Here is a 16,967-nt window from a genome sequence, read left to right as displayed (position 1 = left end):
TGAACCCTATTGGTTTTGAATTTTATTAACTAGTTGCTTTACCCTCTGGCTAAATTTTATTAACTAGTTTGGATTTTCAATTCAACTTGATAGCGATGTTATTTGGTTTCTAAAAAAAATTTGTAGAGTTGGACACAAAATGAAATAACGCATAACAATACTGGTTTCGTGAGGTCAAAGAAAAACTTGTTTTGGAAGAGCTACACACCTTACTTACACTTACATGCATTCAACCAATCATACTCATTGCTACAGTTTTTATGAAAAACTTTTTGTACAAAACATTTCCTTTATTCAACTGTATGTAACTATGTATTGTAGTATTACATTTTCCTTTTGGAATATAATAACGTAGACAACATTTATGATGCTTTAGCTCCTCCGGTTTGCATGCATACATGCTGCTTGTAAGTGTTTTGAATACATGCATGGATGAATGATATATTTGCAGTTCCAATTTTCTTTTTGCACAGTGGCTGACTGGTTTATTTGATTATTTAATCCAGCGATCGGGTTCAATGTTGAAACTGTGCAGTATAACAACATTAAATTTCAGGTCTGGGATTTAGGTAATGACTTTAAACAGCTTGGTTCAACATTTTTTTGTTTGTTAGTTACTTCAGAGTTCTAAAGATGACCGACCATATTAATATTATATTTCCTCATTGAGATGACCATGTTATCTTTCCAAATTTTGCATCAAATCCTATACAACAACAACCATTGTTTTTCTGCACTAAAATCATGTACTCAATAAGTTGACTCAACTTGTGCACCTGGCTTGACTTACTCTGTTCCAACCTAGAGGACTATGTGTCGACAGTCATGACATTTCTGTCTCGTGTTAAATACAAGCAAGCATACATGGGCCCTTGTTTTAAAATTGAATTCTGCTAGTTTTATTTTTGGGGTACAGTAGTGATAAATGTAACACATATCAAAGTGAGTTCAGATAATTTTGTCCTCTTCTGTTGTCTATATGTAGTTTTGAATTTTGATATAAAGCAAGGGAAGATGAAAATATACTGAAACCTTTGACAATAACATTATATTTCTTCTTGTTTCAGGCTATTTCCTTTGTACTGCATGAAAGAAAATAAACACACATCAAACCTTAAATATAGTCTGTCACTAACAGCCATGTGAACTTATAGTTGCACGAGACTTAATATGATATAATATGACTTATAACATAGTTTAGCTTATTTCAATTTCTAATATTCATCTTTTGTTTATTATACAGGTGGGCAAACAAGTATCAGGTAAGCCTTTTGGTTTCATTCTTGCTTCTTTTGACTGATGGAAAATGTGTAATTTTATAAAAATTTACTTTAACAGATAATAGCGGGTGACTTTTGTTGTGTTACAGTGCACACCAATTTGTATATTTATTCTCCTCTGTGGTATTAGGATGTTCCATTTTTTTTTTTAATACTTTTAACTCTTCCATATTTCTGTTTACCTGTATATGAACCTGCTCTAAAGTCTTAGATATGTGTATTTCTAGTAAGAAGATACCAATCCTTATGCAGTTAATTATTATGTGTGTGGATGTGTAGGTTTCTAATAATATAAATGTCTAAAATCTAAAAGAATATAAAGTAATTCAAGCTAAACAATGTGTAATAATAATATCACGTGATATGGTAGGTTATGAGAACCATCCAAATATAATGAGAAGCTTCAATATGCCAATTATTTATCTGCTAGGAAGCTGGTATTTTATCACATACATTTTTGTCACCCTGAGATTTGATTTTTTCATGATTCCTTTAAACAAAAATGCATGTGATAATCATGTGCGGCACAAAAATGTCTCTTAGGTTTTTAGTTTTTACATTAGGCCTAACTCATCCTCACAAAATTGGCTCGTAAGGTGAAGAGTGTCATTCTTTATAAATTATTATGGAGCCCTATCACTTATCAATGTGGGACTTGGTTTTTTCCTAATACACCCCCTCACGCCAGCTTGGTTGACTCTGATATCATCTTTGATTTTTATATCGGGCTTAACTTATCCTCACAAAACCGACTTATAAGGTGAGGGTGCCACTCTTTTTAAACTATTATAGATCCCTATCACTTATAACTGTGGGACTTGGGTTTTTCCCAATAATGTCACTTTAAAAAATTTCATTACCTTGAAAAGATTTCATCTTGTGCATAAATTACTTTTCAGTCCCAATGTTGTAGATCGCGAACCGCAAAAAATAGTGGTTTGTTAAAATTCCGTTACACTAGTGTTACAACACTGCTATAGCCGCTATTTGACAATATTGTTCAGTCCTCACATGCCATTTCCCTTATAAATGGTCAAAAAAATTATATAGTGGCGACATGATTAAAAGAACAAATCACCGGCACATGGAAACCAAGTGGACCAAACTGCAAGATTGGAAAATAAATTTATCCCTAATAAATATGTAGTCTCCATCAATTTCTCTGATCTTTTACTGGCTATGATTTTTTTGTTAGGCCATATTGGAGGTGTTACTTTCCAAATACTCAAGCAATTATCTATGTTGTGGATTCAAGTGACACTGATAGGCTTGTGATAGCTAGGGAGGAGTTCCATGCAATTCTGGAGGTATATGTTCCTGATACACACACACACTTCATTTAGAACTTTGGTACTAGTATTCAGTTTGTTACTCTTAAAACTCTTGTGAAGCTTCTATGAGTGAAGATGGTATGGTAGAACTACATCCAAAGATGGTTTGAATATGTGAGGAGAAGACCATTTAGAAAAGCTTATCAAATGGAAGATCGCTTGATAATCAAAGGAAAGAGGGAGAGGGAGAGGAAGTGCAAGAAAACTTATTGTTGAAATAATCAAAAAGGATTTAGATCTAAGCGGCCTCTCTGATAGACTAGTTTTTGACTGAACTCAGTTGTGGTGTTTGATTAATCCTAGTTGGAATAGGCCTTTTTTATTGTAGTTGTTCAAGGTTTAGGGGTCTGTTTTATATGAAAAATCCTTTTTTATTCCTTATTTTCTCTGCTAATTATAAAAATGCTACTCTGTTTTAAGTCTGTTTACTGTTTTCAAGGGTTTGTTTAGAAAAAGGGTGACTAAATTTTTTGCAGTTTCATCATTTCATGCGTTTCTTGATAACAGGAAATAAATTAAAACTAGGGTGACGTTTTTGTAATTATCAATAAAACAAAGTGTTTTCTCAAACAATACAAATCCTTAGCTATTGCAACACACTCTTCAACACATATTCCAACACACTTTCTTCTATTAGTCTAAATTTATTTTGGTCCCAATGTCCCACCAAATTTGTGGGTCCTATATAGATTTGGTGGGATCCGTATGAATTTTTACCAATTGAATAGACCGTGTTGAAAAGTGCGTGCTAGAGAGTGTGTTGTTAGCATAATTCTTGCAATTTTGTTTTGAGGTGTTTTCATGATTCAAAAGTTTGATTCAAATATTTTCAAATTTCATTTATTTAATTATAATTTAATGAATTTTTTAGTATATATATATTTATGTGGGTGTGTGTATTTTATCTGTTTCCTATTCTCCTTTGACTATGGTTATGTTGTCTCGTGATTCTGATTTCAGTTTTGCAACAAAAAATTGATGCCAATTATTTTCTATGAATCTTTTTGTTAGGAAGAAGAATTAAAAGGTGCAGTAGTTCTCATTTTTGCAAACAAACAGGTCAGAGTTTGATTCATATTTGTTGAATTTGCATATTTTCACAAGGGAGATTAGAAGTAAGCACTGTATATATAAGAGTTATGAAGCTGATATTATAGGGAGAAATCTTTGCTAACTGACATAATTCTTAAGATATCTTCATTTTGTACTTAACTAATTACTACATGCACATGTACATAGATGATATGTCAAATATAGTGTAGAACTAAAAAAATTATTTATTAATTTATCTCATGTGTGTCTTTTCATTATGCAGGACCTTCCTGGTGCCCTTGATGATGCTGCAGTGACGGAGGCTCTTGAGTTGCACAAGATTAAAAATCGCCAATGGTCTATTTTTAAAACTTCTGCTATTAAAGGCGAAGGACTTTTTGAGGGCCTCGATTGGTAAGTCTATTAAATTTGAAGGCTATTTCAAGGGAGTTACGATATCAAATATCTTAGTAGATAGTTTTGCTGCCTTGTTAATTTGTTCTTTTTCATTTTTTGTGTTACGAGGATTTGTTTTCCCAATGTTATAAAACTCATACCAATCATCATCCATGTTAGGTTACTGAGTTCAATAGTATATATCAGTGTATGCAAATATAGTATAGTTAATGCTTGCGGATAGAAACCCTATCTAATAGAATGTGATTAACTTGGCAATGGGCTTTTGAAATGTTAAAAGCGAGTATGTATACCTTGGTCTAGAAAAGATGCCTATGGACTGTAACTGTAATTTTACGTTGTGCGGTTATAATGCATCTTTATTGTTACTATTTCTAGTTTGATATTTGCTAATGTTGATATAACTTTTTGAGATGTTTAGAGTTACACTGTTTTGAGCTGCAAGTTTGATATAACATTGCACTTCCTTTTTGTTGCTCACTGGAGCTATGTTCTTTTGGGCAATGTTAATATGTGAACTCGTCATGTAGGTTGAGCAATACACTCAAATCTGGAGGTGGCTGAAGGTATAAGCTTCACAGAATTAGATATTTAGTTCAATTGGTGAATTCAGAAGGAAGGTCAACATGCATATTTTGGTATCAATTTTTTTTGGATTTATTTGGCATCACTTTCACTATGACAATATATCGATTATTGTTATTTGGGCTCACATATTTTATTCCGTTTTTTGTGTTCAAAGATTAACTATATGAATGTTGGTCAACGGTCTCTTGTCTATTTATTGGTCCCGTTTTTATTATTTTAAATACATTTCTTGGCCCCTCAGCATAGAGTAGTTTTGTTAATGGAGGAGTATATGGGGTTTATATGCGAGTTGTGAAGATGACAGCGATGGTTGATGAATGTGGGTTTGACTTCTCCATATTGAGACATTGCATTCTATCTAGTGAAGCAGTTGATTGAAAACTCATCGATTAAGATTGTGACTGATCTATCCGATAACTCTTTGATTGAATATATTCAATGTTTATACTATATAATGTGTTATTAAGCGAAAAGCAAAATTGATCCAAAAAATGTTATTTGATTGAATATATTCAATGTTTATACTATATAATGTGTTATTAAGCGAAAAGCAAAATTGATCCAAAAAATGTTATTTGATTGAATATATTCAATGTTTATACTATATAATGTGTTATTAAGCGAAAAGCAAAATTGATCCAAAAAATGTTATTTGATTGAATATATTCAATGTTTATACTATATAATGTGTTATTAAGCGAAAAGCAAAATTGATCCAAAAAATGTTATTTGATTGAATATATTCAATGTTTATACTATATAATGTGTTATTAAGCGAAAAGCAAAATTGATCCAAAAAATGTTATTTGATTGAATATATTCAATGTTTATACTATATAATGTGTTATTAAGCGAAAAGCAAAATTGATCCAAAAAATGTTATGCACTTATTTGAACTCAGACCCTCCTTTATATGATCCAAATCAATTACATATTTTGAATTGCTTTTGTTTATATTTTTTAGGAAGGAGTATCTATTTATTATTATCTTTGTCCTTAATTGTAAGGACTTTTTAAAGAAAACAAAATTGTTCTTAAATATAACACCATTTTAAGTTATTAGGTGTATTTAAAAAAAAAAACATTTTATTAATACTAGAAATTTATTTTAAAAATTAGAAGTCAAATTATATATATTCATGTATAAAGTGTATCTTAGGAATATCTACACGTAAAATTGGTATATTAAATTAGTAGCTACTTATAAAGAATATCTTAATATATGTAGAAAAAAAAATGAAGATTTATATATGAAGAAAATCACGAAGACTTATACATGACATGGGACTATGTAGTATATCTTAATCTAGTTACATTTTTTTGTAATAATTAGTTAAAGTTATTATTAATAAAATAATATTCAATGTTAAACTTTAAAAATGATAAACAAATAGAAATAAGTTTTGTACAAAAATGACGATTAAAAAAAAACGGAGAGTAGATAATATTACTTTTTTTTTTCAATTGTCGTTTTGATGTTAGCAAAATATAAAAATAAAAATTGTTATTTTTTTCATGTGATACTTTTAATTGTGTATTATTATGTTATATCTATTTTTCTCTTTGTAATAAATAGTTGAAGATAATTTTTGACAAAACAATAATAAATACTACAACACAAGGAAATATTAGAGTTTGTTTATTTTATAAAAATATGTTTTATTTATTACATATCAATTAGTTAAAAAATGGTGATTAACGATCAATTAGTTAAGATAAAAACGTACATTTGATTATTAATATATCTCTTAAATATTTTATTAATAAAATAAATTAAATACACTAATTAAAATTTAATTACAAACTATACATCAAATAAAATATTTATCTTTGATTAATTAGATACAGTATTATTATTCACGAATCAAACTTTTTTTTTACAAACATGGATCAATTAATTAGGTAAGAGAGAATTTATATAAAATATAATATTTTATTATAAAAGTGTCAAAAAATATAATACACAAATAAATTAGTTAAAATAAAATATATATTTAATATTATTATTTCTCTAAAATATATTTTAGATAAAAATAAAGATAATTATAATACATTAATTCAAATGTATATTTATTTACCAATTAATATGATATTTTTCAGATAACGAATATTATATATTAATGCATACTTTACTTAAAAGTTTCCAGTTGTTTACCTTATATTTTTATCATGTAAAAAAACTTATAATATTTGATTTTATATGTAGACATCTATAAATAAAATCATATAAATGTAGACGTGTACTTTTTTTTTTGTCACAAAATATTGTATTTTTTTTGTCATAAAATTTAGCGGTGGTAAAAATGTTTTCCGGCCACCTCACTTCGTTTTCCTGCACTAAACATCAATCTTTCTTAGGCGTTTTTTTCCCGCTTCAGCTGTGACCAAGGTACTATATGTTCTTCTTTTGACTGCTTGAGCTTAAAATCAAAATCCCCAAACTTTTGAACCAAAACCCTAATTTTCTTTCCCTCCAAATTCAAAATATAATACGAGTTTTCTCATGAGCTATTATATTTTGGTCTTTTTCATCACTTATTGACCGTGTCCCTTTTACATGTATTATTGTATGAAGGTAAGTGTTGATGGCTGCAGATTCAAGGAAACGCACATTGGAGGCTTTTGAGAGAAGAATTCATACTGAACATATCCTCAAAGAAAAGAAAAACAAAATGGCAATAAATGATGTGAAATGAACTATTCTTTGCAACTTCTACTTCTAATCATTCGTCCTTGCATTTATTGGATACGCCCAATAAAAGTAATTCAACTTTCTATTGTTTTGCCTTTTTATTTTATTACTTAATTCAGAAACAATAAATAATAAATAACTTATCTCACAATGTAGAATGATTTGCTCAGACTTCTTATTTTGATTTAGTACTTTGGAGACATTTGAATAAACAACTTAATTAGATAGTTATAGATGTAAGACTTATCATACAATAGCTTATGTATAAGCTGTTTCTATAATTGATGACAGAATAAGCTGAAAACAACTTATGACAATAAGCTGTGTAGAGGAACTTATGAAAATAAGTTGAAAACAGTTCTTGGACATATATTAAAGCTATTTTCGTAACATCTTCCAAACAATCATGTCAGTGTTTATGTTTTAAAATAAACCCTAGTGCATTTTTTCTTGCTAGAAATGTAAGATTTTATATTTTATTGTTCGTTTAGAATTCTAGATTAAGCTGATACTTTTTTCATTTTACTTTTTTTAAGGGAGTTTCAGTCTTTTTGTGTTGCCGTTTCACAAGGTACTGTATGGTCTTTATAACACTAAGGTTCCTTCTTCTTTAGTTTATTCATCTTGATTTTTGAAGGTTTTGCGTGAATTATAAATTTAATTTGTAACTTCAATATACGTGCATAATGCGTAACTATCTATATGCAGACAATGAAGATGGTTTAGAATGTGCCCAACTTTCTGTGACTGTGAATGAAATCTGCTCACAACTAATGGGAATGTATTTCATTTCAAGAATTTCATGATCAACTTCTCTTTTATAATTCCATAAAGTCAATGGTCAATCTCCTCTGAATTATGAACTTTAAAAAATAGTTTATTGGAGGAATAATATATGGATCTCAAAAGTAACCTTTTAATCTATTTACGACCTTGGAAAGCCGCAATGTAAATGTCCCAGCTCCAAATCTAACCAAAATGTTATAATTTCTTAATTTTTGAAATTTTGTAAGATGTATATTTTACCATGACTAAATAAATAGTTGGATATTCTTTATCCTTTAATTTCTAAGGTTTTATTTTCCCAGTTCTAAATTGACTTATGACTTAAGTTCTGCAGTTTTCTGCTGAAAGAGGAGGTTCAGTTCCTGGAATATTGCATGAACTTCTTCGGAAGGGAAATGCAGCCCTAAAGTACATGCAAGGATCTAGGAACATGAAAATCAACAACTGGATACTTCTTGATAATTGTGTACAAGGACGTGCACTTTCTTCATCTTCTAAAACTAGGGCTTTGCAAATTTATTCAAAACGCTCTATAAGCACATGTCCGTGAAACAACATAAAAAAACATGGATAATTGGATTTTCCTCAAGAGTTTCATAAGTAAACTTCAGGTCTCTGTTGATCCTTAAACTTTGGTAGTGTATATTATTGTTAAGAATTTTTCATTTCGTCTTTCATAGGGGAATTATTAGATTCACGCTAGGAAGTAGGAACAAGTAAAGTATTATTCACTTTGCTTTATTCTAATTGATTAAGTTTTTCTACAATGATATTCTTTTTATTATCTTATCGCTGTTCATTTTGATTGCAGATTTGATATGTTCAAGCCAATGCATGTAATGTGGAAAGACTATATTAGACTGCTGCTTAAATCCACTGAGTACTATTTTGGTATCTTTGTTATTGATAATTTCACAGTTTCTTATCTTCAAGTTTTCCTGCAGTTTTCTTCTCTGATGCATTTTATGACAACAAACCTGTTTAATGTTCCAGGAAAAATCAATTTTTGCTTGGTGTAGATCTACATGGTGCTATTATTTTAGGTTTGAGCACCCTCTATTCTATTTTTGCTTTTGGATGAGTTGTGAAGACCTACAATGGAAAATGCAAAACCACTTTCTTTATAGGGTGCTTTTGGGATAATTACAAGGACTGTTATTTTGCCATTGATTGGATGTTAATTATTTCCCCGCAGATGCTTATGTCTTGATGTGTAATTACTTCATATGCATTGAAAGAAAGGTGTGCTAAAATTGTTGCTGCTGCTGTACTCGAACCGTCAAAACCTATTTTTGGTGTTTTTAGGAAGAGTTAGTGAATTTTAGTAGTAGTACTTCTAGCAGTCATTGTGTGTTTATTATTGCAATAAGTCCAATAGTAAAGATGAGCTTCTGGTTGGTTCAGGTCAGACCTGGTGCCCAGGTCTTCTCTGGGAAAGTTTCCCACTTCAATTCTCCCTTTCCATCCCCACTGGCATGCATAACCTTTTTCATAGTCATTACATTTGAATTTTTTTTAAAGTTGCTAGTAAATTATGGTGAATGTTTAGGCGCGTAAATGAATCAAATTTTTTAAAACGCATTTCTATGGCGAATGTTGTTTTAGTTTAATGTTATCATGTTGAAATTTTTCTATATCTGAACTCCTTGTAGATTACTCAACATGCACTGTCTTTTCAATTTAGAAAAAAGATTGGACTTTTGGTATTCTTCTTAAATAATCTATGTTTTGTAGTTGTGGAGAGTAAACTAACCTATTATGTTGGAATCGGTGGCATCATGATTCGCGAAACTGGCAAAGCTTTTGGGATAGTTACTGAAGAAAATAAATTCCGAGGTAATCCTTTCACTCTATAAAAATAGAAACTGTTATACCATTACCAGAGCTGTTATTCCTATATTTCTCTAGTAATAATGCTAATATTAATATCGAAGCTGTTTGTGTATGCTTATCTTTAATGTTACCAGTGATTGCTGTGCAAATGTATAGTTAATGAATTACTCTCTCCGTCCCTTTTTATAAGCACTTTTTGGATGTTTCACATATATTAAGAAAAGTGATTGATGTAATTAATGTATATTATGTTTGTAGTTATTACTAAATTGCCCATTATGTATAAATGTATTTAATGTTTACTTTTCATATTCCAAGATAAATTAGAAGTTATAATAGGGATAGATTTGGAAAAAGAATAATAACTTCTAGTAATTTGTATAGGGACTTACATTTAGAGACAAATAAATTTTTCAATTGGTGCTTATAATTAGAGACACAGGGAGTATAGGGAGTTTGCACTTCCGTTTGGGGATGTAACTCCTATAATACTGGGGATGAGTTGATTAAGAATTAGGAACCTTCAGCACTACAAATTCCATGATACGTATGCGAAAGTTGAAGTTTTGATGATTTATCTGTTCTGGTATCTCTTTTTTCTGTAATGTATCCTTTTCAAACTTGTGTTTACCAAATACTTTCATTTGTCAACACGTAGCTGTTCTGAAGAAGGGTTCTGTGTTTGTATTCCCAGTTGATTGCTGGAAAGTCACTCTGCATCGAGATAATCTCAATTCAAGAAAGATTGGATTATGATATAGTGACAACCCTTCAATTGTAAGTGTCATCTTTGTGACTTTCACGTGGAGACGTCATTTTTTTATGAGGGTACTTCATCTTCTTATTGAGTGAGCCTTGTTAATGTCCTCTTCTGGTTTCTATAACCTCGTTATTCTAAGAATTTGACGATGATTATCTTACATTAATCTTCTAAGTGTATGTTTAGATTGACCGTGGGATTTGGCAGAATCATGGTGTATCCATGTAGTTATGGTAAAAGCTATACTTTGAAGCTTCAATAAAATTACAGGGCCAGTGTATTTTCACCAAACTCACCGTTAATCCACTTCTGGAGGTAAATCATGTGGAAATCGTTGCAGTAATTGTATATCATGTAATTCTTCTGCACCCATGTCCACCTCCCTTGGCCCATGGCATCCAGCTCCTGTGAAAGCCAGGAACCTTTGGAGGAAGCATTCGAAGCAGAACTTGAATCAAAAGATGTTGCTCCAGAAGACTAGATGCAAGCCTCGGCATTAAAATTTCTGTAGGATGCTGTGAATGGAGCTTGTGTCCTATCTCTTTTTAACAAGTCCACCTCTTGTTGCTAGTCATATATATTCCATAAACTTGAATATATTCTCATTGGCTGCTTATTTGGGAAAGGGACACCAATAGTTTCTGAGTTCTTGAACTCTCTAATGGAAGTGCCATCAACTGAGAATCTGTACAAAAAAGAATTTTAAAAAATGATTTAAGTCTATGCATGCAGTGTATTTAAGAATTCGGGCTGTATGCCTATTTTGTTGCAGGACGTAGCTAGTGTTAGATTTGTTTGCAAGTTATCCCTTAATTAATTTTTGCTCTTTTTTTGACGAAGTTAATTAATTTAGCCTTTAGAAATCCTATTTGTCAACTTAATTTTATGTTATTTCTTACTGTAGTCAAGATCAAATAATTGAAACCTTATTTATAGATTCATTAATGCCGAAAGGGTATGCCCTTTCAGGAAGGGAAGAGCAAAATCGAGGTTGTCACAACAAGACCAGTGCAGCCTTTTTGGGTCTCTCCTTTCAACTTTCAACCAATCACACTCCAAATCGTGAGGCATTTGCCACCAAGTTTCCTCTGTCTTTTGTCGTTTTATACATACTTTCCTTTTCACTGTGCCTTATTGCCACCGTCCAAGAAACTCTGAAAGTGGACTAAACTAGCCCACCATTCTTGTCTCGACATAATATAATCTAATAATATATATACCCATTAACTTAGAAGTGAATATATATTAATTTACTAAAAAAAGAAGTGAATATATTAAGAATAAGATATCATCACCAAATGCTCACAAGTCAGAACCGTCTTTCAAATTAATTAATTTATCTATTTCTGGCTGAAATGAAGACACCGCATACCTAACAAGTTAAAAAGTTTTGAATATTAACTTGCCTACCCAAATCCTTGGTTTGGACAAGAAAAAATAAATGAAGAAAAAATTAAGACAATTATTCTTGTGGTTGATGTTTAATTTAATTTTAAATCACAATTTCATCCTTTAACTTCTTTCTATAATCAAATTAAACGATCTTGTTGTGTGTCATATTAATTTAGTTTCAATTATGCAAACAAAAAAAAAATTGCAAAATTATGTCCATAAAAAAATAAAAAAAATTGAACTAAACCAAATCAATATTTTTAATTAGTATACTTATTGTGGACCTAAAACAAAGCCAACCCGGACTAATTTAATCCTATTTGGCTTCAAAATAACAAAATATTTCATTTATAGAGAAGAGTGCATCTAAAAGTGTTAGCTCATAAAATCTGTAAAAGAGTTCTTCTTGAAAGTAAGATAACTAAATGAGTCAAAAGCCATCTTTGAAGGATATTTTGGGAGAATGACAGAAGATTTCATATTAATTTTATGAACAACTTATTTAAATTGAATCATCAATTTAAAAAACAATTAATATTGAACAAACTAAATATCAAGCACATGGTTCGGCAACCAATTTAATTAGAACCCTCCAGCATGTTGTACCCAAAAATCCCTCCAACATGTAGTAAGGAATTCAATTCCTGACTCATACTTATAAAAATTCATCATTTAATTTTAAGACAAACTCTCAAATGTGTTTTATATTCTGGTACAGATTTTTTTGCCAAAATTCTCGAAGTTTAATATCTTCATTTTTAGCGTGGCGTGCATGGCATCTTAACAAAAACAAAATATTAAACTATTATCAAATTATTTTATTACATAATTAAAACCTTTAAACACTAAATAGAAGCTTATCTAAAAAAAACACTAAATAGAAAAATATTTCCCGCCACTTAATATTTCATGTTGAGAAACGCTTTTTTCGCATAACTTTTACATGTTTTCAATATAAATAAAATTAGGTTTAATTGCAGTTTTGGTTTCCCTATTTTAGCTGAATTGCGAAAGTAATCTCTCCATTTTGTTTTTCTCCAGTTTTGGTCCCCAAACAGAATTTTGGTCCAAAACTTTATGAAATTTCATTTTTTTGCATTTATTTAAGTCACATCATGCCTCAAGATTTCATTTGCAATAATTGTATCTGAAATATATGATCATAAATGGTGTAGTACGACTTTAAAAAATGAAATTTAATCAAATTTTAGACTACAATTTTGTTTGGTGACCAAAACAGGGAAGAAACAAAATGAGACACTACTTTCGCGATTTAGCTTTTTGCAAAACCGCAATTAAACCATAAAATTAATATACTTTTTGCAAAAACTTTTAAAATCCAATGATTAAAATAAATGAATTATTTAATTATTTTTACACCCTTTCGTTTTATCCCATGTGAGCAAGTTGATAGCTCTCAGTGCCAGCTTGAGCGTGTCGCCTCTTCTCAATTGTGTCTCCTAATTAATATTTGGATCTGTGTGAGTGACAGAGGAAATGTTTATTGAAGCCACGTTGATTGCACAAACAGAATTTTGAGGTGGATATATATTTTTTTCTTTCTAATATTCATCAAATTGATTAATTTATGTTTTTGAAGAACGAACGATATTTAAATATTAGTATGTAGTGGACTACTACATTGGATTATCCACCTTTATTAAAAAATTAAAAAAAGTGTTTATTTATTTTTTGGTATCATCTATCAAAAATATTATACTCATTACTATTTTTAAAATAGTTAATGTTAACAAGAATAAAGTATTAATAAAAATTATTAAAAAAAGAAATATAATGAGGATGTAAATTGAATTTTGACTTTTGTTTATATCCTTTTATGATTGTTGAAAGTAGAATTTAATAATCCTAATTTATATGGTGATACAGGGTGATTTAATTAATGTCATATCAACAAAATAATAACAAATAAGATATACTAACAAGTGTCCAAAGACCCTTATTAAGTTTAATTTCTTACATGATAGCTGTTGAATTATATTGAAGTTTAGTGGATTATATTTGAATTTTTTATTTTGTTTTTGATAAATCAATTCGCCTAAAAATTATTACGTTAATTTAATTTTTATTATTGGCATATTAAACAATTAACTTTGATAACTCGTCAAGAAAAGAATGGAGAGGGAGTATAAAGTGAGAATTTCATTATAATTGCTCTATTTTTAAACAATATTAATGGTAAAACGAGACAAAATAGGAGAAGATTGACCCATTTTATAATTGCAATTGCTATTACAAGATAAGAGATGAAGTTTGATTAGGAGCAAAACTTCAATGATGGCTAGAGTTGGATTGCAACAACATAGTTATATTGACTCAATGGGTGTGCAGCAAAACTATGACGTCCAGATCAGTAAAAGTTATAGAGAATGAGAGGTATTATGAAATAAATGCATTGTATATCATGCACCATAAACTAGTAAGATTTTAAAGGGGACTCCTTATTGAATGATGATATGTATTCTGAGTCTCTTAAACTGTTGAATGATTGATCGTGTGATGTTCAAATTATGATTACATGACAATGGATATGTACCTGAATATGATGTAGATGCAAAAAAAATACTTTAAACTATAGAAAGATGAATCTAAGAACATTAAACTAATATCCATCTCAAATTCAAGTTCAATATACTGAGTTTGAATTCCAATCAAAATAAAATTTTTTTGTTTACAAAAATAAAGAGATGGATTTATTCTTGTGCCCTTCAAATTTTTTTCTTATCCATAAATAAAATAATAAAAAAAATATATAGACAATTATAAAATATCGAACTCAAATTTAAAACATAATATTTAATATAATATTCAATTTAACAGTATAAATATTTTTGGACTTATCCGGGTGCCTTTCCAGATTAATTTAGTGTCTAATTTCTTTTGAAATTATAATAATGATAATAAGAAGGTGATTGGATCTAATGTCCGTGGAGGTCCCACGTCGGCAGAGACAAAACACGATGACAACTACAACTCCCTAATAGATATATCTCTATTTAGATTTACATGGCCAATATACACCCACGTGTCACCTTGTCATTCGTCATCACCTAGATTTTCTCTCTATGACCAGTTGCTTGACTATAGATAATAGAAAAACCGCACCCAAAGAAATCATACTCACCCAACTTCAAACAACATTATTGCCAATCCCTCCACTACTATTATAACGCCTATTCCTAATAAGCTACTTTTAACAAACAAAAGCGTGTTTATAACATATAAGTGATTTTCTTAGTGGGAAGATGGGTATCGAAAGAGGAGGAGGAGGTGGACTCAAGGGTTTTAGAAGCGGCTGGAGTGTGCCACCTAAGCTATGCGATTCTTGCAAACTGTCTTCTGCCGCGCTTTTTTGCCGTTCTCATTCCGCGTTTCTATGTATCAATTGCGATTCCAGGATTCACTGTGCTAACAAGCTGTCTTCGCGCCACGAGCGCGTGTGGATGTGTGAGGTATGCGAACAAGCACCTGCATCCGTCACGTGCAAAGCTGACGCCGCTGCTCTCTGCGTCACGTGCGATTCTGATATCCACTCCGCCAACCCCCTCGCCCGCCGTCACGAACGTGTCCCCGTCGAACCTTTCTTCGACTCTGCCGAATCCGTCGTCAACTCCTCCACAGCCGCCACCGCCGGTGCATTCAATTTCGCCGTCCCAACCGACGATTGTTTCAGCCAAGACGACGCCGAAGCAGCCGCGTGGCTCATTCCGAACCCTAATTTCACATCCAAGCTCACGGAAGCACCAGATATCAAAACTAGAGACATGTTCTTCTCCGATATGGATCCATTTATCGATTTCGATTACTCAAACACATTCCAGAATAACAACAATTGTAGTAGCGCTATAAACGACAGCGTCGTTCCGGTTCAAACCAAACCAACTCCGGCGCCGATGATGAATCATAACTCAGAAAGTTGCTTCGACATCGATTTTTGTAGATCGAAGCTATCTTCGTTTAACTATCCAGCACAGTCTATTAGCCAAAGCGTAAGTTTACGCACTAATTGATAACAAAATTTGATTAGTTAAGTAAAATTAATTAATATTGTGATTTTGATGACACCAGCAGGTTTCGTCTTCTTCGCTTGATGTTGGAGTGGTGCCAGATGGAAACGCGGTGCCGGAGATGTCATACTCGTTCGGTAGGAACAGTTCTGAATCGAGTGGAATGGTGTCCGGGGGTGTGAATAGTCAACAAGGGGTGCAAGTAGCAACTCAATTGTGTGGAATGGATCGTGAAGCGAGGGTTCTAAGGTACAGAGAGAAGAGGAAGAATCGTAAATTCGAGAAAACTATTCGATATGCTTCGAGAAAGGCATATGCAGAAACCCGGCCCAGAATTAAAGGACGGTTCGCTAAACGAACCGAAATTGACTCGGAAGTGGACCGTCTCTATGACCCTATTGAAATCGATCATCTCACTGTCCCTTCATCTCTCCTTATCGACTCTCCATACGGCGTCGTTCCAACGTTTTAGTAAACAACGACAGAGGAGTGTCAATCTCCTATACTACTTGTCATGTGTTAGAATAATACTAATGATTAGTGATTGATTATGTGAGAACCGTTAATTATTATTTTTAGATTTACAGTGATGGATCAGTTGGATTTGGCGCGGTTGTACGGTGTAGTTGCGAAGCATGATGCAGAAGCTTGAAGATTTTAGAAAAGTCCGTTACCTTTTTTTTCTAAAGAAAATTTTTACGGGACTTTTGGTTGATAATATTAATCTGGTGTAGAATTAGAATGTGTACTGTAAAAGCCTTTTCACTGTTTGAATGTCTATTTTCAGTAAAAAAAGGAAGAGTCATTTTCTAATAGGATCACGGATCTCTT

At 31.3% G+C, this 16,967-nt stretch overlaps 3 protein-coding genes across 22 annotated transcripts in view; all 3 read left to right on the top strand.

Annotated features, from left to right (window-relative positions):
- The window catches only part of LOC101511267 (ADP-ribosylation factor 1), a 6,216-nt gene extending 1,376 nt beyond the window's left edge, over positions 1–4,840 (top strand). Inside the window, exons 3-8 of one of the 2 annotated variants that reach the window (XM_004507757.4) lie at positions 507–569; positions 1,244–1,262; positions 2,476–2,587; positions 3,623–3,670; positions 3,927–4,057; positions 4,591–4,840. In XM_004507757.4, the coding sequence (XP_004507814.1) occupies positions 507–569; positions 1,244–1,262; positions 2,476–2,587; positions 3,623–3,670; positions 3,927–4,057; positions 4,591–4,624 (407 nt within the window). In that variant the 3' untranslated portion in view covers positions 4,625–4,840. The remainder of the gene's footprint in view (positions 1–506; positions 570–1,243; positions 1,263–2,475; positions 2,588–3,622; positions 3,671–3,926; positions 4,058–4,590) is intronic. The other variant, XM_027336808.2, reaches the window with a different exon arrangement.
- Positions 4,841–6,907: 2,067 nt separating this feature from the next.
- Positions 6,908–11,563, top strand: LOC101504542 (ribonuclease MRP protein subunit POP4-like). 18 transcript variants are annotated; one of them, XR_012161440.1, is made up of 8 exons: positions 6,908–7,037; positions 7,224–7,409; positions 7,877–8,737; positions 8,938–9,006; positions 9,120–9,169; positions 9,322–9,368; positions 9,861–9,962; positions 10,618–11,563. XR_012161440.1 is itself a non-coding variant. In XM_073364013.1 (8 exons), exons 5-8 carry the CDS (start codon positions 8,945–8,947, stop codon positions 10,713–10,715), a joined length of 312 nt encoding a protein of 103 aa, XP_073220114.1. In that variant the 5' UTR covers positions 6,908–7,037; positions 7,224–7,409; positions 7,877–7,911; positions 8,461–8,737; positions 8,938–8,944; the 3' UTR covers positions 10,716–11,563. The 18 variants fall into 18 exon arrangements, 7 of the variants coding, with proteins under 7 accessions (XP_073220114.1, XP_073220116.1, XP_073220118.1 ...); XR_012161436.1 differs by having other exon boundaries at positions 8,938–9,017; XM_073364013.1 differs by lacking the exon at positions 9,322–9,368 and having other exon boundaries at positions 7,877–7,911; positions 8,461–8,737.
- Positions 11,564–15,227: 3,664 nt separating this feature from the next.
- On the top strand, positions 15,228–16,951 carry LOC101510742 (zinc finger protein CONSTANS-LIKE 5). Of its 2 annotated transcripts, none has more exons than XM_004507755.4 (2): positions 15,228–16,118; positions 16,198–16,951. In XM_004507755.4, exons 1-2 carry the CDS (start codon positions 15,375–15,377, stop codon positions 16,606–16,608), a joined length of 1,155 nt encoding a protein of 384 aa, XP_004507812.1. In that variant the 5' UTR covers positions 15,228–15,374; the 3' UTR covers positions 16,609–16,951. The 2 variants fall into 2 exon arrangements, with proteins under 2 accessions (XP_004507812.1, XP_004507813.1); XM_004507756.4 differs by having other exon boundaries at positions 15,236–16,118; positions 16,201–16,951.
- The last annotated feature ends 16 nt before the right edge of the window (positions 16,952–16,967 follow it).

Source organism: Cicer arietinum, chromosome 7 (assembly GCF_000331145.2).
Source record: "Cicer arietinum cultivar CDC Frontier isolate Library 1 chromosome 7, Cicar.CDCFrontier_v2.0, whole genome shotgun sequence".
Taxonomy (NCBI): Eukaryota; Viridiplantae; Streptophyta; class Magnoliopsida; order Fabales; family Fabaceae; genus Cicer; species Cicer arietinum.
The sequence above is the reverse complement of the archived record's forward strand: the minus strand, read 5'-3'. Positions and strand labels throughout refer to the sequence as shown.

Bases quoted from the DNA above. Each gene is read 5' to 3' on its own strand.
- LOC101510742 (XM_004507755.4), top strand. From the start codon at position 15,375: ATGGGTATCGAAAGAGGAGGAGGAGGTGGACTCAAGGGTTTTAGAAGC. The intron at 16,119-16,197 runs GTAAGTTTACGC...TGATGACACCAG, and splicing joins CACAGTCTATTAGCCAAAGC to CAGGTTTCGTCTTCTTCGCT.
- LOC101504542 (XM_073364017.1), top strand. From the start codon at position 8,945: ATGTTCAAGCCAATGCATGTAATGTGGAAAGACTATATTAGACTGCTG. The intron at 9,170-9,860 runs GTTTGAGCACCC...TATGTTTTGTAG, and splicing joins ACATGGTGCTATTATTTTAG to TTGTGGAGAGTAAACTAACC. The intron at 9,963-10,617 runs GTAATCCTTTCA...GTCAACACGTAG, and splicing joins TGAAGAAAATAAATTCCGAG to CTGTTCTGAAGAAGGGTTCT.